Source organism: Triturus cristatus, chromosome 3_2 (genome assembly GCF_964204655.1).
Source record: "Triturus cristatus chromosome 3_2, aTriCri1.1, whole genome shotgun sequence".
NCBI classification, from domain to species: domain Eukaryota; kingdom Metazoa; phylum Chordata; class Amphibia; order Caudata; family Salamandridae; genus Triturus; species Triturus cristatus.
The window spans coordinates 948,954,067-948,975,651 of NC_140584.1; the positions used below are offsets into that span (position 1 = coordinate 948,954,067).

Sequence of the window (21,585 nt, forward strand, 5' to 3'; positions counted from 1 at the left end):
CCTCCCTCTATAGGATTTATAGAGGGGATTCTGCTGTTGCTGTTGCTGCTGTTGTTGCTGAGGCTGTCGGTAGGAGCGAAAAGACGATCTTCCAAAGCCCCTAAATTTTCTAAAAGTAGAACCCTTTGCAGGAGCCTGCAGACCCAGAGACTTTGCTGTTAATCTGCTGTCTTTAAACCTCTGCAGTGCAGAGTCTGCCTTCTCACCAAACAACTTCTGCCCATCAAATGGCAAATCCACTAATGTGGCTTGAACATCTGCGGAGAATCCCGACGAACGGAGCCATGCCTGCCTTCTTGCAGCTATGGAGGAACCCATAATCCTCGCCACCGAATCCGCCGTATCCAATCCTGACTGGATCACCTGTGTGGCAGCGGCCTGAGTGTCCGTAACCACCTCCTAGAAGGACGCCCTATCACCCTCAGGCAGCTTAGGGGCCAAAGTCTTCATTGAGTCCATCAATGCATGTATGTAACACCCCAGCAAGCACGTGGCATTAGATGACTTTAATGCCATACTCCCTGAAGAGAAGGTCTTTTTAGCAGCCTGGTTCACCTTCTTAGACTCCCTATCTGCGGGAGACTGAGGGAAAGCACCCGAAGCATGCTTTGAGCAGGATGCCTGCACAACTAGGCTCTCTGGAGACGGGTGTATCGATAGAAAATCTGGATCCCCAGGCGCCACCCTATACCTTCTTGCCACCTGTCTGGAAACCGCCGGAGAAGAAAGTGGTTTCTGCCATACATCCAAAACAGGCTCCAAGATGCCCTCATTAAAGGGCAGTAAAGGCTCCGAAGTGGACGTAGGAGAGTGCAGAACCTCCGTCAACAAGTTCGATTTATACTCTGCCGTGGGCAACTGTAAATCTAACAGCTCTGCAGCCTTTTTGATCACAGTATGGTATGGAGCAAATTCTTAAGGCGGAGAGGATCTTGCTGATGTGTGCTCCCACTCTGGGGTAGTGTCCAGGCCACTAGCCTCTTGTATGCCCTCAAAATCATCAGACGATGTGTCCACCTCACCTTTCTCTACCTCTGCTCTATAACTTCCTTCTTCTAATACTCTCTGGGCCTCCCTTCTCGATCGCATCCGAGGAGCCGGCGTCGTCTACGTCGTACGCGGCGTCTGTGGAGCCAGAGGTGTTGGAGTCGGCGGCGCCATAGATGGAGTCGGCGCCGGACGCGGCGCCAATGGAGTCGGCAGCGGCGTCGAAGAAGGCTCTGAAGTCTGATGGTCCATCCGAAGTCGTGTCTGATCCCCAGACGGCGCCGGAAACTGCCACGAAGGCGCCATCGGCAGAAAGGGCATGAAGGGGGCCTGTGCATAATGCTGCGGCACCCCCAATGAATACGCTATAGGACCCACGGGACCAGTTGGTGCTCCGGATGGGAAGGCCGCCCTATTGAAAATACCATACATGGCATTCAAGAACTGAGAAGAATCAGTACCTGGAGCAGGAAACTGAGGATCAGGCACTGACCCTGTATCCCTCTGCGGAGTACTTGGCTGTGGCGCCGTAGTGTCCTCCACCGGAGCCATAGATTCTTCCAGCGCCGGAGTCGGTTCTTCCTCCTGATCCGAAACAGGCACCTGATCCGGAGATGGCGCAGGTGAATGCGCCGGAACCCGCTTCGGCGACGGAGAACCTCCCGGAGTCTTAGAAGGTGAAATGTCCGTACTCCGATGACGCCGAGGTGAAGTCGACCTCGACTTCCTGTTCTTCAAGGACCGACGTCGTGAAGAGTGTTTCCTCCTCTTATGATGTCTTCTTGACTTCGACGACCTCTAAGTTGATGACCCCTGCCTCGACTTCTTTTTCTTTCTCCTTACCGATCTTCGCCATAAACAATTTGGCCTTTCTTTCCTTTAAAGCTTTAGGTTTCATCCTCCTACAACATTCACAGTCTTCGACATCGTGGTCCGAAGAAAGACACCACAAACAGTCCTCATGTGGATCAGTCATAGACATATGTCCGCCACATTCCCTACAGGGCTTAACGCCCGACTTCCTCGTCGAAGACCTCAACGATTTTTGTAACAGAAACACCTTAACACTACAAAGTAGCAGAAGTACTGGAAAAAACCGCTGCGCGTCGACGGCGCGGAAAAAAGGGAACTGACGTCATCACGCCGACGTGGGCCTCTTATGTCTCCGGTGACGTCATACGGAGTCGCGAGCGGAGCCGATGTATTGTGACGTCGACGTGGAGTGCTGGGGAAGAAAAATTCTGTGGAATGCTGGCGCAGGGGATATTTACAAGGTGAGGAAGGTGAGGAATCCACTGGCAGATGTATCCATCAGAAAGAAAGAGCAGCATTCACCCATATATCATACTTCATTGAAGATAATTCCATACTTTCCGCCTTCCAAACAGGATTCCAGATAGGAAGATCGAACACAACAAGGTGAAGGATAGAACAAATGAATTAATCCCAGCACTGGCAATCGCTCGGAGATTCAACCCAATCCTTCCATCGGAGGGGCACAGAATCTGCTCTTATTGCCATCTGGGATAAGATTAAATACACAAGAGACCGGAACGGGTCGCTGTATTACTTCTATTTAACCTTTCAGCTGCCTTCGAAACAGTTCATCATGGCACTAATCCAAAGACTTTACCTAGCCGGCATAGAGGGTACTGCTCCTTGAATGGTCTCCTCTTGTATTAAAAAAGTAAATGTCATCCATACTTACCCCCCCTTCTCATCCAAAACGTACTTTACAAATGCAGGGGTCCCTCAAGGGTTGTATGATGGAACCCCACATGCATTTACCTTGCATGCCATTACAATGCAGTCACTACCACGACTGCGATGTTACCATGCATTACTTTACCATGCAAGTCGTTACAAGGACTTGCTTTAGAGGGTGCTGTATTTTGGAATAGTATATATTACTATTGCATCTCCAGTCCATGCTACAGTAGGGAAGGTGTTGGACATAGAAATCCAACAACGTGCCCCCTACAGCAAGTCGTTGTTATGACTTGCTGGTTAAAGTAACACTTGGTAACGTCGCAGTCCGGGTAGTGACTGCGTTGTAAAGGCTGGTTATTGTTGACACTGCGGGGTAAAGTATGTTTCCCTCCCTCAAGATCTATCATCTCGCCCATGCTTTTCAACATCTACATGAAGTCATTACCTGAAATGATCAATGGATTCGAGCTCACAAGCTATAACTACGCAGATCACAAATACTTCTTAAACTGGAAAGCCCCAAGGACATTGGAAACTCAAAAATCTACAGTTGCCTCCGAGCCATTTATCAGTGGATAATATGGAGCTATCTCAAATTGAATGTGTCCAAGACTGAAATACTCACATGTGGCGATTGAAAAAAGTACGACTCACTCTGCGCCTGGGCTGATAATTTGGGACCACCTCTTAAATTATCCAATGACGTAAGAAACATTGAAATTACCATGGACTCCAAGCGATCAATGAATGCCCAAGTGGATAAGTTACCAAGATCATTGCTATGGAAACTATGCATTGCATCTTACCCCACCTAGGATTTCCACACAAGGTCCAAGCTACTATCTCCTATGTGCTGCCTAAATGGCCTCTATCACGGATCATCTTTATCAACTATGTAAACACTACAACAAATTCAGAACAATGATGCCATACTACTCCTACATGTAAAGCCACAAGCCCACATATTCCCTTCCTTAGGGCCCTACATTGTTTACTGGTTGCTGGAAGATCAACCTTCAAGCTGCTTTGTATCACCCACAAAGGAATACATGGAAAAACACCACTTTTCATCATAAATAAGATCACAAAATACATACAACAATGGAATCTTCGCTCCAGATTGGCAATTCACATCAAAACGCCAACATACAAGAAAGAAAACATGGGTGGTATGTCTCTCTCTCTCTGTGTTCAAGCAGTTAAACTATGTAAATGTGTGTGTACTTGTAAAGCGCACTATCACTCCTGTCGGAGTATCCTGGCGCTGAAGACCGCTGGGGAATCCGTCCTGGTTTTCCCTGTGAGATGGTCCCTTACTGGGTATCTCCAAGGTGAAACCAGGCATCCCCGGCGTCTGTGGGGGGCCGTTGTAGAGATGAGGCAAGCTTAATGCCCAGAGTTGCCGAGTGTGTTCCTGGTTAGAGTAGGTACCGAGGCGAGAATTATCGAGTCCGTTTTGACCCTGGTCCACGACCCTGCCGCGTCGGGAATTGTACCCTGGTCCCTGGCCGATTCACTGCTTACGGGTCTGCCGCCTCTAACCAGTGAGCCACACCTCTCCACTCCACTATGGAATTCACTAACCCCAAACATAAGATCCACGGATAATTATCTTGTATTCATATGACTACTCAATATTTGGTTCTTTCCTACATGACACAAATGTAAAGCATATGCCTGTGTGTGTAAACCAGTATTGTGTTTAGATAAGTGCATCTCTTTCTACAAAATATATAACAAAAAACAAACTATTTATATATATATTTTATGGTTTACAATTGGATGTTACTTATGGTTTAAAAAAAGATATATATATATACATGTTAAGCATAATATATGTACATAGGTCACTGCATAGCTTGCATATGTTATTTAATTGTATGCATATGGATCTGTTTATTTTATCTTTCACGATGTGTAAATATGATCAGAACAATTGTATCTATAAGTGCTTCCCTATGGAAATATTGGTGAAAATCTAAAATAAATAAACAAACATAACATTTCCCGTAAAATAATAAAAATACATAAAGCCAATTCATTTATGTACAGCAACACTTGAAAGTCTGTGTTTCTAACTTTTAACCATACATGTACGCCTACTGTATGGAAAAAAAACCGAATTCAATTCTCTCCAGTTCACTACTCTGTCTCATCGTATACCCTTTTCAATATATACTCTACCTCCACTTCCTAATAAACATTTCTAGGCTCTTCCTTCTTCTGTTCCTCCTTTGACTCATCCCAAACCTCATTTTGTTTCTAAGATCTAATAACCCTTACTAGACTCTTCCCTCCTCTAGCCCTCTTTTATCCTATTCAATCCAACTAACAGCCTGAATTAACAACTTATATTTCCCTATAATAATCTACTTTCGGTTCCGGAGTTGGCGTGCTACATGCCGAAAGCGCTTCAACACCTTGTCAGGGGTAGTATGTACACTATGAATACAAATACATTGCTACCTGCAATTCTAATAGTGAGACTTAACAGACCTAGTAGCAAAGCCATTACAAGTACGTTCCATGTCCTTCTCCCAGTTAGTACTTTTTAGGTGGCTTCCAACTCTGAAACCGGCACAAACGAGGCGTGCTGAAAATGCAAGCCACACCCAGTGTTGCAGGGTTCCATTAACCCCTTCGCTGCAGCGGGAATTCCGCCGCAGCGCTGGAGGGTGCGGGGGGGGGCAGCGCGGTGGCGCTGTGCTCATGACGGAGCCACGGTTGAGCTGTGCTCATGACGGAGTGGTTCCGTCATGACTCCGCCCAGTTGCGTTGTCCCCCTGCACAGGCGGGGAAACAGCGCCGCGTGGGCGGAGCGGCCGCCAACGGTCGTGGCATGACGGAACCGCTCCGTCATGAGCACACGGCAACCGTGGCTCATGACAGAGCGGTTCCGTCATGAGCGGGGAAGGGGTTAAGGGACTGAAATCGCAAATGTCCTTCTGTTTTTGTTTCTTGGGACAAGGAACAAGGTCTGTTCCAGCTTAGTCCTTGTTTGAGGATTTTCCTGGTTCAACCGGTAATCTTAATTACCCTTGGTCCTACTATTCCCTGTCTACGAGTAAATCCATATAGGCCAAATTTCTAGAGATTTCTGAAAAGGAAGCCATGTTCTCTATGGCCAAATGGGACAACCAACATTATCTCTATTCCCTCCAACTTAACCTTGGAATGAACTTTTGGAATTAAGTGGTAAGGGAAGGAAGGCATACTACCTTTTGGATCAAGACATTGAAATAACATCTACCTGCAAAAGCTTTCTTTTTGGGATTGTGAGTAAAATATTGGAAGTTGCTCTGAGAGGGTAAGAGGTGTAGTAGTGGGAAGCCAAACGTACTGTACAGCTTTTGGAAAACTATTGGCGACAGTTAGGTTTTGGGAACACTTTGCTCAATTGATCTGCTTGGGTATTGTCCTGATCCTTTATGTGAGAGCCTGACTGGGACAATAGATGATTCACAGACAATGCCAGCAGCTATTTTGCTGCTGCATTTAGGGATCTGGAGCAGATCTCCCCCTGATGATTTATGTTTGCCATTCTCACTGTATTGTCCGCCATTACCAGTATATTGTGAGTTGGGAACGTGCTTGAAAATGTTACAGCTAACTAAATACTGCAGACCATTCTCTTCAATTTAATGACCTGTGGCTTTACAGAAGATGCCTTCGGGCTTGAAATGTCTGCCCTACCAGAACCCCCATAACCTAATGTACTGGCATCTTTAGTTCAAATCCAGTGAAGCACTGGATGAATCCAAAGCTCCCACCCCAGAAAGAGATGCTGGATTTAGCCACCACTGCAGTGCTCACTTTTATACTATTGAAACCATAGTCCCTGATGATTGAAAGGCTGGATGCTAATAGTTCTGAAGATCAGACAGAGGATAAAGATGAAGTTGCGTAGTGATGATGCATGAAACCATGTGCCCTTGAATCTCTAGCCACTTTCTTGCTAGAGCCTCCTGCATTTGTAACCAGGAGGATAACCGCCTTTGTAGGAGTGCTCCATTTTAGTTGGGAGAAACACCATATCTAAATCCATTCTGAACCTTTCTCTATGAAGCTCTTAAGAATTTCATCCATTCAACACCAATTCCCTTGTTATACGGTTCCTACGAATGTAGTAGGATTGTGTATATAAAATAACAAAACTTCATAATTCAGAGACTGAGCCTTCTTATGTAATCTGAGATTATTGGTCTATTTGGCTAGTTTACAGAACCACAACTCCTAAACCTACTGAGTTATAGATGTTGCATTAACCTATAACATGACTCATGGATTCCCAAGGAAATTGTGGAAACAGATAAAACCTTTTAGTTTGTCACTTTTGCATGCTCAAAGTGTCACAAAGAAAAGGTACAATGCTGCCTTTTCGAATGTTTATTGAAAATCTCTAAACTTTGTAAATAAAACATGACCTGCCTTTATGGGAATGATGAGACGACACATTGTTGTAAGCATTATTAGAATGATGAAAACACAAATAATTCAACCCTATTATTCATAATGCTACTAAGGTTACTGCTATCTAGCACTAACTTCCCTATACTAAAGGGAGCATATCCGGATGTACTCGTCTACTAGATCTATTGGAATTACCTAACCCCATTCATTGTATGTCAGGAAGCCGGCCTCAATGCATTAACAAATGCATGCGTCTGAATCTGCAGACTTGCACACTCCTTTTGCACAGTTCTCTTACCACTCAGGATGAAGGTCCTGAACAGTGGAACTGCATCTTAGTCACATCTCAGCAGCAGTGTTCTATGATGATGATTCCGCCAGGAAGCGAACTTCTCACCGACTTCAGCATGGCCGCTGTTTAAAAATTAAAACCGCAAGCTTATCATACTATGCCAAAGGTGTAGTACTGCTTCTTTGTCTGAGGAGAAATGGTCCTCTCCAACAAACAAAAAATAAAACTAGGCATGTTTACAGTTTTGCAAACCACCATTCTAAAATGATGCTAAGTTGAAATGAAAAACTAAAATGGAGACTAAATGTAAGCCACATAACACCCTAAAATAGATGCAAGAGGTTAAAGAGTTGTGGAGAAGGTTTTTGTTCGGCTTGGAACGCGTATGAAAATGCGAATGTCCAGATCATGACATGCACTGCAGGTGGGAGCGAATGGTCATCGATTTATATCCTTGTAAGGTTTGAGGACTGGAACAGATTTGAAATCCTAAGAATCCTATGGAAAGTTGAGTGACTACAGCGCCTTATCGTTCGACATCAAAGGAAATATATTAGAGGGCCCTAATGGGAGCCAAGACCTGATTAATGAATGGTAATTCGATGGACAAGTAAAGACAAGTTGGAATGAGGATATGGAGTCCAACATTAAGGAATGGCAAAATAGTTCAGATACAGAAGATCTGATCGGCAAATTGAAACACAAAATAAATAATAAAGGGAACATGGGGATCATGTTAACAGGAACTTAAGATGTCCATATTACCTCCAGTGTCAAGACGGTTTTCTAAAACCACCAAGACTCAAAGAAAAACAAAGCAAACACAAGGAGATGATAGACGGAGTGCTGAAACTTTTCAGACACTCGCCTCCAGTCACAGATCTGAGTTGAATCCATCATCGTTCTTTACCTCACTTCACCACCTCAGCTTGGACCCAGCTATATGCAAATCAGTCTTGACCCTGTGCCTCATGGGAACAGTCCAGCCCGAACTGCCAAGCCAGGTCTTCTGAAAAGTTTCAGCGCTCTGTCCATCATCTCCTTGTGTTTGCTTTGTTCGCCCTAAGTTGGCAGGATATACCCACTTGGCAGTTCGGGCTGGACTATTCCCATGAAGCACGGCTTCAAGACTGATTTGCATATAGCTGGGTATGAACTGAGGTGGCGAAGTGAGCTAAAGAACGATGATAGATTCAACCCAGATCTGTGACTGGGGGTGAGTGTCTCAAAGGTTTCAGTGCTCTGTCCATCATCTCCTTGTGTTTGCTGCAAAGAAAAACAAAACCGGTTAGTATGGTGAGGAATTAAAGATTAGTGAAAGAAGGACTAACATTTCTTGTACAGACAAAAGGAGTACAGGACTAAAACAAGAAGGGCTTACACATTGTTGATTAGACAAAAAGGAGGCCCTACTGAATAAATGGCTCTCACTGGAATAAACCACCATCGAAAAAGATCTGCAGAGTTACTGGCAAAATATTGGTGAGATTCTTGGAAAAGAAATAAATGCGCTTTAGGCCATCATCGCAGAAATCTGGATATGAATCTTCCAAATATTCTAACCGACTGACCATAATCATATTAAAATGCTGAACTATTTCCTTCTAAGGAAATGACTAAAGAAATAGACATTACAGAGAGCAGAAATCTGTTTGAAAAAGCAACCTTCACAGAGGAGAGCCTAACATTAGCAATTAACAGTCTAGCAAAAGGAAAGGTACTGGGCTCAGACATGATACCAGCAGAGTCCATCAAGGAAAAAATTCTTAATGATGGCAACGTATTCTAACTAAAACCTTCATCAAGATTGCTATAACAAACATGCGCCCTGAATCTTGGTGGAATGGCATCTTTGTACCCTTATATGAAAAGAGACCCCAAGTCTTATCGACCAATTAGTCTGATAGACATTTGACTGTAAACCCTTCTTCAAAGTAATACTTAAGGCCTTAGAAAAGTGATTCTGAACCTGTGGTCCGTGGACCCACAGGGGGTCTGCGACACCTATAAGATGGTCCACGACTGCCTAGAAAATAATTAACATTAGTAGGTTGCTATAGCATATCGACGTTACAGAGCAAACTTGAAAAGTTTAAAATGCTTGGTAAACTTGAAGGAGTTTATAATTGGAGGCTAAAACATAAGTTGGTATCCTTAGCTTAATTCATAGGAATAGCGCTGGCACAGCAAACAGTAGTCTGGATGAATTTTGGCATCCATTGAATCACTGGCATGCTCTGACAAAAAGAGAGGATGCATTAAAAGCAAAACAAACCTTTTGAGGTTTACATCTTAGAAATTATTTAGACATGGGTCCCCAGCTTTCAGTAATGATTCAGTAGGGATCCACGGAAGTCTGAAGGTTAATAACTGTTGCCTGAGATGAATGGGTTCAAAAAGATAAACTAACGCCAATTCAAGGGAGTTTTAGAGAAGGCCTGTCTATGATTGACCAACTATTCCTCTATATCCTCTACAAGTACAGCACAGCAACAAAATGCCACTCTATGTAGCCTGCTTGGATTTTACTGCAGTCTTTGATGTAATACTGAAGCACAGTTTTTGAACTGCTTGGGCTTGGATCCTAATCCAGTCGGACGCAACATACCAGGTCAGGCTAAACCAAAAAGGCTAAATTAGCAAAGAAAATTGGCACCATAAACCGAGCGAAATGGATGCCTGCTTTTGATCCTACTATTTTCACTATTTGCAAACCATCCGTAAATTGAAGGTTTGAAGGCAAACATAGATGTCCGTGGAGTTGAAGGCTTCCATGGCCCTGTCCTCCTGTATGCTGATGATTCCATTCTTAATTGCAAGAACCCTAAAGGGTCTTCAAGCACAGCAGTAGAGAAGTACTGTCAGGAAAATGGGCTAAAAATAAAAACTGATCTTTATTAAAAATAGAACATCTAGTAATATCTTTGCAGTGAACAGCAAACAACTGGAAGACGTAAAAACCTTTACATACCTGGGTATCGTCGCTTTCCTATAACCTCAAATGGAGTGCACACATTCAGACAGTTATTGCAAAACCAGGGCCTTCTCTAAATGCCATCTGCAAAATAGGGCGATCCCATGGAAATTACTTCTTACACAATATTGATTGTGGTGTTCATGCAAAGGCATTAAGCCAAATAGCCTATGGTGCTTTAGTCTAGAGGATGGACAAGCGGGGCGGCGGGGGGGGGGGGGGGGGGAAAGAGACTAAGAAAAAAGTTCTGGAAGTCTTTGTTGATGTTACCAACAGGCTTTCCTATGGTGGCCCTGTAATCAGATGTCCACTTTTCCTCAATTCAGAGAAGATGCGGAATCGCTACAATAAAATAGGCCATCAAGAGACTAAAAGTGACAGGCAAAAATCTAGTTGATAAAGCCTGGAGAGAACACTTTGAGCTTAGTAACAAATCAAACTTTGCAACTCGTTGGCCCAAAGAAGCCAAGAGGCTAGGATTTGACAAAACATCATGGCTATAGAAATGTCAACAAAAGAAACTTGAAAGATAATCAACAAAAAGCTCACCATATACCATATGTTTTTGATGTATATTTTGTATCATCTGATCAGTTACAATTATGAATTCTCCCAAAACTTTGGGAGCATTCTTCATTGCTTCCCTCTTGATCAGTTCTTTTGGCAAAGAAAAATGAATGTTCCCCAGGTGTATAGGAGGGAATCCGAGCTCTCTTTTGTAGTCTGTCTGAACTGTCTTAGGACCTTTGGTGTCTGAATTAGGTTTCTATTTCTTCTGAAGTCATCCTCCAATCAGAAACTTGAGACCACTTGCTGACAAATGATCGGCATTGACCGGAACATGGAGTTTTGCCTGAAGAACCCATTTTCTGATTCTGAGAGAATTTGCTAGGAAAATTCTATTCACATTTCCAAATTTCTCTGTGGTTGTTGCTTCATGAAAAGTTGAATAAATGAACTTTTCCTCTAGAAATCTGAAGACTTGGACTTATGAAGTCTAATGCAGGAAGAGTGCTTCTTTTCTTTAAATAACCAGTGCATCTTCTCTTTTGAATCTGGACCAAAAAGACAGTTTCCTTTAAACGGCAACCACAATACAGTCCCGATATAGGCTACATCCATGTTCCAGTCCATCAGCAGAAAATTACATCGGATAGCTGCAGGTGTTTCTTCGGCAATGCTGACACTTATTATATCAAAAGAAATGTATGAGAAAAATCCAGTCTGACGCTCCATCCCTTCTAATAAGACTGAGCATTCTGTTCCTTCCTCCCCAGCCTTGAAAAGTTTCTCAAAATCTGAAATCAATGACTAGGTGACATATGCACCCTATATTCTCGTCCTTTTTAATTGCTGATGAATCCTCCCCACCGACATTGTTGCATTTTGGGATTTTTTTTTTTTAATTGCAAATGTTATAAATCCTTTACACTTAGCTATTTAATTTCTGTTCTTTAATGGTATAGATTTCATAAATGCAAACCAGCGCTTTATTTCCCACAGCTATTGGGTAACTCTATAGGATGTACATTTTATGCTGTTTTTTTAAAGTCAGCAATGTGCTATTATAAATTAATGCTTTTTAAGGAAAGGATGTTGTAACTTGGTTGAGATTGACCTTATATGGATACTGTTGATACCCGCATCTTATTCCCACAAGATGTAGTATAAGCCTACAGGATACAAATCCTAATATTTTTTTTAAAGTTTATTTATTATCGAGGCAATTGAATACATATAAGGCACAAGGTCATTACCAGTTTAGCATTCGAGTCATAGAAACTCATATGGCTGGTCCTCCAAACAAGTAATACCAGTGGCGGGCCCAGCTGCCAAATTGGGCCAACTCCTCGATAATGGGGCAAATATTATCTTCAGGATCCTGCACCATCAGGAGAGCATTATCTGCATATATAGAGAGTAAACTGTAGCGATATCCCAAAGTAATCCCGCACTGGTAATGACATTCTCGAAGTATACAGGCAAGGAGCTCCACAGTAAAGGCTAAAAGCAAGGGAGGAGAGGGGACAGCTTTGTCATTGAAAAAAGCTGCAGACATTCCATTATTGACCCTAACACAAGCAAGGGGGTCCATGTAGAGCAGTCAAATCCATCTAGTCACAGCGCCGCCCAGCCCTATTCTAGACAGCACTACCATTAAAAAAGACCATTCATCAGTTTTAAATGCCCTAGCATTATCTAGCAACACTGCCGCAACTTTCTTGCTAGGGTCTAGTTGATGTGTAAGAGCAAACGGAGAGCGGAGGTTGACGGCTGTGGAACACCCTGGAATAAAATGAGATTGTTCCAGTCATACCAGAAGGGGCATGAGATTTAATATTATATTCGCCAGCAGTTTAGTTAAAGTTTTACTGTTCACATTTATAAGGGACGAAGGGCTAAAAGAATCCCAACGCTCCGGAGGCTTATCCAGCTTAAGGCGGGTGATAATAAGTGCCTCCCACATGGTGTGTGGAAGCGCATGTACCGCATAAGCCTCCTCATAAACTTCTAATAGTGAAGGCGCAAGCTCGTCAGCATATGTCTTTTATAAAATTCAGCAGGGAAGCCATCATTGCCCAAGCACTACCCATTTTTAAGCTGCCGAATTACTGTTTTGATATCCTCTAATGTGATGAGCTGCTTCAGTGTAGCTCATTATTCAGGCCCCACCAAGCCAACGTCAGATTCTTTGTTTGATTGGAAATATTTATATATTTTTTTATTTTATGATGGGTTTTTATTTTTTTGACAACCAATTTTATTGAGTTTTGGATGTAACCACAAACAGCACCATTCAGAGCTACATGTGCATTATCAGAATAGGGAGAAAAACACATCGCAGCGACATCAAGGCTACAGAAGGAAATCACTAAGAGCATATCCACATGTACCTGAAGAGAGGACCACTCCATCTCAATCATCGAGTACCCTGATCCATTTGCCCCACATACGCGCAATTTCTCAGGACACCCCCTGGCTACATATAGAGGCCGCTCCTGTGCAGCGCACCAATCCACCCCCCCGGTGCCAGCGCCCTAGAGTGGGAGGAGCAGTGCCCAGCCAATGCGCAGCATTGTCCCTCTTGGCGACCACCAGTGCTGTGTTAAGGAAGAGCTTCTCAGTCCTGGAGACGTCCAATCCATCAGTGACTCCCAGCAGAACATGTATGGGATCGAGAGGCACCTCCCACCCCAGGACCCCTGTCAGATCTTGTGTTAAAAATTCCCAATATCTCTGAATCGCAGAGCACGACCAAACCATATGGTAGAAATCAGCGTGGGGGTGGGCACAGCGGTAGCAGTGGGCGTCAGGCTAAAAAACGGTGATGGATTAAAACCATGATCTCTTGACTTGGTAAGAGTATTCTGCATCATTCAGAAACTCTGTCCATCACCACCCCCTTTTCCAAAATTGATTTTATCCACACTCAGTGTGGGAGGGTATACTCAGACGTGAGTCCCTTGCTCATTGCACCATCAGGATTCAAGCAAGCCGGGCTGACGAAGGCTGTGATGCCAGAAACCGGTCCCCGGAAGCTTGTTTCCTTCCCAGTATAAGAATTGGCTTGGTAGTTTGGTTTGCCCTGTTCCCATCATGCACTGGGACAGGAACAGACTAATTTGCATGTAGCCAGGTTCTGAGCTGGGATGGTGCAGTGAGCTAAAAAACGGTGATGGATTAAAACCATGATCTCTTGACTTGGTAAGAGTATTCTGCATCATTCAGAAACTCTGTCCATCACCACCCCCTTTTCCAAAATTGATTTTCTTTAAATTCAGGCAGGTCAAACCTGCCGAAATTAAAGGGGGGGGGGGGGGGCGTACTATATGAATTTTGGTGTGTTAAACACCAATATCCGTATGTTATTCCCCACAAACTGATGATGGGTGGTATTCATCTCACCCAATAAATACTGCACGTGGTATCGTTATTTATCAAGCGCGATAAATAGCACCTATACCTGTAATCCGGCCCAAACAGTCTTTTGTGACCAGTAATTTCTGGAAAGCCGCCACGACGGACAGCCTTCCTCTACATTATGTAAGCCGTCCGCAGTGTAGGATTTGGGTGTCTGTGTCTGCAGAAGCTGTAAAAGGCAACCTCACTTTTTATGTTCAGACAATTAAATGTCGTATATGGGGCTTGTCAATATATTGTTTTGTACAGAATAATACTTTCTGGTTGGTGTAGTGTCCCATATTGATAGTTAAATTTTTCTTTTTATTGTCAATTGTGTATATTGTCTGTTTTCTTATACTGTATATGTTTCGAATGTTTGTCTAAAATTAAACTTTCATGATGATGATTAACCTAAATTGCTTGTTCAGTACTAATAATACTTATTCGTGTAGATTTACAGTGCTCGAGTGGAAGACTGAAAAAACGATGGCCTCTGTACTAGTCAAGATGTGTGCTTTTGGCTCTGTTCCTTGGAGGATGGCCAGAACTTCGCTTGCATCTCACTCCAGAATCCATTATGATGCTGTCCGGTGTTTTTCTATGAAAGTGAGACCTTCAGCCCCACCCTGGTCATCTGGTGGTAAAAGGATTGAGAGGGTTTCCAGCAGAAATAGTTATGAGAGCCCTCTTCCACATGAACCTCGACATCACCCGATGGTGGAAGATGGTGAAGTAGAGGATGAAATGGAGCACTTTTCACCCAGGGAGAATAAAAGGAAGCAAAGACCTGGAAAGGGGTCATTTCAGGTGGACCGAGGGAATGCTTCAGAACAGAAGTATCTGAGAGATGAAGACTCTGTGAAAAAACCCTGGTCATCTGGTGGTAAAAGGATTGAGAGGGTTTCCAGCAGAAATAGTTATGAGAGTCCTCTGTCCCATGAACCTCGACATCACCCAAATGTGCTAGATGGTGAAGTAGAGGATGAAATGGAGGACTTTTCGCCCAGGGAGAGTAAAAGGATGCAAAGACCTGGAAAGGGGTCATTTCAGGTGGACAGAGGGAATGCTTCAGAACGGAAGTATCTGAGAGATGAAGACTCTGTGAAAAAAGCCTGGTCATCTGGTGGTAAAAGGATTGAGAGGGTTTCTAGCCGAAATAGTTATGAGAGTCCTCTGTCCCATGAACCTCGACATCACCCGAATGTGGAAGATGGTGAAGTAGAGGATGAAATGGAGGACTTTTCGTCTAGGGAGAATAAAAGGATGCAAAGACCTGGAAAGGGGTCATTTCAGGTGGACAGAGGTAATGCTTCAGAACTGAAGTATCTGAGAGATGATGACTCTGTGAAAAAAACTAACAGACCACAAAAGCTAGCTCCTTTCGAGCTAAGTGAAGGCTCGGAGATCTTGTTTGGTGTGGCTCCTTGTCACCTAGCCCTCTCCCAGTCCAGACGAAATTTCTTGAACTTGTTCCTCAAATCAACCCTGAAACCACAGAGGCCTGAAATCCAAGAGATATGTGCGCAGGCTGAGGCCCGCGGGGTTCCTGTGCACCATGTGAAAAGGCATATACTGGATTCTCTTTGCAAGGACCGAGTCCACCAGGGTGTGTGCATGGAGGTGACTCCTCTCCGCTACGAACGGTTGGATGGAGAACAGCACGGTGTGGCGGAGAGTGAGCTTGTCGGCCCTGAGAAGCAGGTCTTGTGGCTGGTGCTGGAGGGCATGCAGGATCCGATGAACGTGGGGGCCGTTCTCCGCACTGCCTACTTTCTGGGAGTGACTAGAGTACTCTCAAGCCAAACAAACAGGTATGTTTATCTTTTCTAAATATAAATATCTCTTTCCCTAGCAGTACTGAAGTGGGCAGATGAAGAGCTTGAACAATCCAATCCAAGTGATGATCTATGTATTGATTATAGTGATGAACCAGAAATGGTGAATATTTCCGGGACACTTTTAGCAAAGATCCTGTGAGTAATTCTGTTAGTTGAAAAAACAGATACAACTGTCTTCCAGGTGCCAGCATGCAACCTATTGTTCAGTAGAGAATGATAGGAATGCATTAAAAATTAGTTGCATAATTTGGTAGTCTTATTCTATATGATGGAGGCCAGCGTTCTTTCCTGCCTCCAAATATAATGCCTATTATTCTTCCCAGGTGTAACGTCCTAGTAAGATAAGGCTCTTGTGATGTGTTAATTAAAACAAGCTAAATTATTTTCTAAACCCTGAAAAAGGAACAGTGCATTGTATGCCAATTCAGAACTGCAGTGGTCGAAGCTTACCATAGGTCATGGCCTATGGTAGGTGCTTTTTAGCTCTCAAGAGCATCAATGTTTCTCATGGTGCGGAGAGATATGGAGATCCATGTGCTTTAGGTGATGCGACCCGACGAAAAGTGAATCGGCATTGAGGTGGTTGTCTCCTTAAGTATAAAGTCCTATGATTTAGGTGATGCAATCCGACGAGAGAGGAATCGGCATGAGAGATGGTAGTGTCTGGTTGTTGGCTGGGTGCGACATGAAAGATTTTATGTACGAATGAACTTGGATGTCCAAGGTGGTTTCTGTCAGTCTTCAACTGATGAGATCATTCTGACAAGAATGACTGAGGAAGCTTCATCCTGGGGCTCTCGGTTTTATGAGGTACTAGTGCCTGGGCCGTCTTGGAGATAGACAATTAGTACTAAAACATCTGCCTGATTGTATAAGAGGCGTGTATTGTAAATATCCAGGAGTGTGGGTGTCTCATTACGCCTGTACAGCTAGGGTTTTATTTTAACGTTCTTATTGTGAAGGAGATTTTCTTCTGGTGTTCAGTGTCAACACCGAACTCCTAGATTGTCGTTGGCCCTATGGTTTTTAAAAATGATTTATATTGCGAGGAAAGATGAGTGCTATCTCGGGCAAAATGTGGGAGTTTAAATCTAGCTAAGATAATTGGGCTTGTTTATTATGTTGGCATTTTTAGAAATTTGGGAGGATCTGGTCGACCAATAAAAGCTTGTGATCGCAGAATCTGAATGATAAATTAATTGTCAATCTGTTTTATTTTCTGTATTGAAGTATTTGGTGGTGGTTTGTGACTGAATTGTGTGCCTTGTGGGTTTCTCTAAATTCTCCTTACATTTTAGGGAAAAGGCATGTTGACACAGTAGGTCCTTACAACCCTAGGGAGCACAAGCTTTTAAACTAAGAAAAAACGGTCTCAGGATGTGTTTCTACTTTTGAGAAGTGAGTGTATGACTTCTTGTATCACAGAGTTGAGCTACTGGTAGATTATCAGACTCCCTCTATGAAAGAATGCTATCGTTCATTCTGCCTTAGTGAATCTCTGAGTACAAGTACTATAGACACAGAATGGGTAAAAACCCTTTGATATATTGGGTCCATAGCACTCTGTGCCAAGCCTCTCTTTGGAAACTCCTCCATCCTGGCCTTCAGAACATTTATAAACGTGTAAGACCAGCCATCAAAGGCCATGGCATGACCTGTTTGCACTGTAAAAAGTAATCCCAGCCTTGACTTTCAGTTTTGGCTGCTAATGCTGGCCAGAGCGCAAAGCTACCAGTGCTGTAGGGTGCTTTTGCACAGAAATCCATGATGTTACTGCAGTCAGTGAATTTCCTGTTGTAGGCAGCCATGACACCATGGGCCAATAGCCAAGCACCCGCTTTGAAACTCTGAAAGAGAACATTAGTAGCAGAGGCTGATGAGATTGTCGGAGATTAAACAAATACCATACAATCGGTTTATGTATTAAAGTAGCACTTTTGATATGATCATCAGCTATATGTTTCCCTGTGGCCTATGGCAATATTTTAGCAGGAGTGTCTCCTCATGTGTCTGGTCTGCTTTGACGCAGAGTTCCTCCCAACACAGTGGGTAGGACATGGGGACCGGTAAGATCTGGAAACATAATGTAACGCTTGATTGCAGGGTTTTCCCTTGGGCGATGTGTGTGACTTAGGTAGAATGCAGTAGTTTGCCTCAGGTGCCCTGGTGCCCTGCAGCAGCGTGTTGTCGGGTATATTGTTTATTGTATTGTGACACGTTTCCACAAATTAATTCTGCGAGGAAATTGCAGTAGTTAAATTTCATTTGACAGTTGCAGTCCAATAACCACAATTTGCTCTGTAGGACACTGACTACTGTGGATTCATTCCCGTCTCCCCCCCCCCCCCCCCCCCCCCCAGTAAATGCTGATCTATTTCCCTTATTTGCTTTTTGATGTTGCGGGTTTAACAGCCGATTGACCATCCGGTTTTGAATAATTCTAATGCAGTGTATTTTTACTCCCTTATAGCTGCTCCCTGACTCCAACAGTAAGCAAAGCAAGTGCAGGCACAATGGAACTTCTGGAGGTGTTTGGTGTAGATAATCTCCCTGAGGTCTTGCAGGTACTGATTTTACTTGGTTCCTTCCTACTCCACTTGATCTTGAGGAGGGTTTTTGCAAGGGCACTGGTTTCTTTTTAACCATGAATCCTCTGTTTGCAAGGCATTGTCCTTCTTGATCACCACATTGCTTTATGCAAGTCATGTCCAGCATAGGTTCAGGAAGGCCTAATCCATGGCATGTTTTCAACTCTACTACTAGTTTTATATGGACTTTCAGAAAATCTGGCATTGATTCGGTCATCCTGGACCTCCGTTGGACACATCTGTCTTCAAGCTTCTTTTGGAAGTTTTTCCTCACTTATGCTAACTTGAACTACATCACGTTATAGTGTGCCCAAAACAATTTTGTAAGTGGCCGACTCAGTGGCTGGCTGATGATTGCAACCAGCAAAGCACTAATTCATGAGTATCCAACAGACATTAAAATGAATCGTGTGTTGTCTGCTGCCTTGTTTACTCGGTGCCACCCTAACTGGAAGAGCTAATAATTGTATGTTAGTGTGGGGAGTTAGATTTTGTCCTGGTTAATTTATATTTACTAGTTTTCCATGTTTTGCACTGATTTTACACAAACCTGTAGACTTTATTTCCTAATACCAGAAATTAGGTCTTCATTTGAGTCTCTTTGTGGCGTCCATCAGGACCTACAGACTACTAGTTCTGCATATTGACAGCGTAATGTGTCAAGAAAAGCATGCCATTTCTTAATGAATTTGAACATGTTGCATATGACAATACTACAGTAATGCGGATTTGGAGGTGGCCGACAACATAGGACATCTGTAAGTTGCTCCCTGGGCTTGGGATCACTATCCGTGCCAATCCCCTCTTGGCCCTAGCCATTTAACTCAGCAAGGCTAAGGAATTAGTAAACAAAAGTCTCTGCACAACCACCAGTGGCTTCAGTATTTGTAAGGAAGACTTGCATGACTTTCTGGATTTTGCCTGAAGAGACCAGCGGAGCCCCTGCTGTACACAGGTTCCCTGTGTCTGCTGGTCTTTGGTGACGATGAGAAGTTTTAGCTTTGAAATTCTCTCTGGTACAGACACACCCTACCCACATTGTGGCCTTGTGATGAGTTCTCCAGGCTTGATGAGCTCTCCAGAGTGCCTGGTAGAAAATGACAGATGGATCCTGGTGTGGTAAGAGGAGGCAAAATATTGTCAGATTTGTTGTGGGCATGTTCTGCCTGTGCTGCTGTATGATCCTCTTGGCGCCGCATTGAGCCATTTATCCTGAAGCCTCTTGTGAGAGGCTGCAGAAATGGCCAATGATGTCTGGTTGAGCTTTCCACTTCCCAACTCTCCTCTCAAATGCACTGACCATTAGTCAACTTGTTCTCAAACAAATTTGCTCATACTGACTACTGCTTAAAGAGCTCTGTAAGAGCTGAAATCTCAAATCCTCTGCCTTATGAACAACATGGCGTCAGCACATGTAGTGGGCCTTGTCCTGCCATTCTAGCTCTGCAGTCTCTATAGCAGGGTTCTGCCAATCAGTTTACTTGTACCAGGGCAGTCACTCCTCCGAAACTGGGCTATCTAGGCAGAGACCATGATGCTATCCCTCTCCCAGCCCTGACATTAACTACAAACCAATTTTATTGGGCCTATCTTTGAAAAGAACTGAGAGGACTATGTGCGCTTCTTTGACCTGAAAATATATAATTTGGAAGCATCTCGCTACACATTTTATCAACTGAAGTTGGATGTTGCGTAAGAATTCATTTAACATCTGGTCCAATTTTATGGACCGTTCAAAGATAGAACTACAGAACAACATCTAAAGAAAATCAAATCCCTTCCACAATGCCCTACAGGCTAACCTAGCCAAAGATTTGTGTAATGTCCTAATAGCACACTGGTCCAACCATATTAATCTCTCTACAACTCCTTGTCTGCTTACAAATTGGGCACGGCTCCCCTGTAAAAAAGAAAAAGTCCTGTTGACTTGAACAATATCACCCCGAAGTGTGTTGTCTATTTAGTTTTATCCCCCTGGATTTTTTGCTTGTGCCTCCCCAGTTTTTAGACTTTTACTGTGAGTGATCCTCACTACCTGAGTCTCACTCACGGTAAATGGTGTGGAGATGGACTGAGTGGTTTAACCTCCAGCGTCCAACTATTAATATAAGGCCTCTGTGCTCAGCTAGGGGGAGAGAGGCTCTAGTTTGATTACACATGAACATGTGAGCACACACTTGTGCGTATGTCTGCAGGCTGCACGTATAGGACTACAGTTTTTCACAATCTGTGCATTGGTTGCCTGTTACAAAAGGGACCCTTCAAGGATTGGTGCTGACTTAAGGACTTAAGGTAGGACTTATAATGTAAGTGGGCATTCATAATGTAGGTCTGTAGTGCTCACTGAAAATATATGGTGCTTAACTGAATTGCGTATTATAGAGGAAAGCTGCACCAAAGTACAATTTCCCCCCCACCCCCAAATTAGGTCTACAGGGTTTGGTGAGGTATCAATCTCAGTATAAACTTGCTTCCTGAGTCTAAAGCCACAGCCCCATACATCATATCTACATTCATTATCCACTTTAAGAATTTTCATATTTCCATTACTCAGCTCAAAAACTGATTCCAGGCCTTTGTCCCCATCCTCCCCTCACCCTCACAGGGCCAAGTTAATTACTTTTGTGGCCAGCAGGAGGATCAGAGGCCTCCAACCACAATAGAGTGATCAACAGTGCTTGACCCAGTTTCTGGAAAAAGGAAGTGGTGGGGAGGAAACCTGCATCTGTTAATTATCTTGTCACACCGCACCCACACAGGGACTTCCCAGGCCCACAGAAACCAAGGAGGAAGGCCAGACCTCTTGAGCTAAACATAGGAGGGGATTCATCTTTGATGTTTTGGGGGAGATTCATCTTTGATGTTTTGGGGGAAGGGATCAGT

General features: G+C 43.7%; 1 protein-coding gene across 1 annotated transcript in view; it reads left to right on the forward strand.

Annotated features, from left to right (window-relative positions):
* Window positions 1–21,585, forward strand: part of MRM1 (mitochondrial rRNA methyltransferase 1) — a 71,807-nt gene that overhangs the window by 27,682 nt on the left and 22,540 nt on the right. The window contains exons 2-3 of the mRNA XM_085649467.1: window positions 14,729–16,087; window positions 18,585–18,678. Of these exons, the coding sequence (XP_085505593.1) occupies window positions 14,763–16,087; window positions 18,585–18,678 (1,419 nt within the window). The 5' untranslated portion in view covers window positions 14,729–14,762. The remainder of the gene's footprint in view (window positions 1–14,728; window positions 16,088–18,584; window positions 18,679–21,585) is intronic.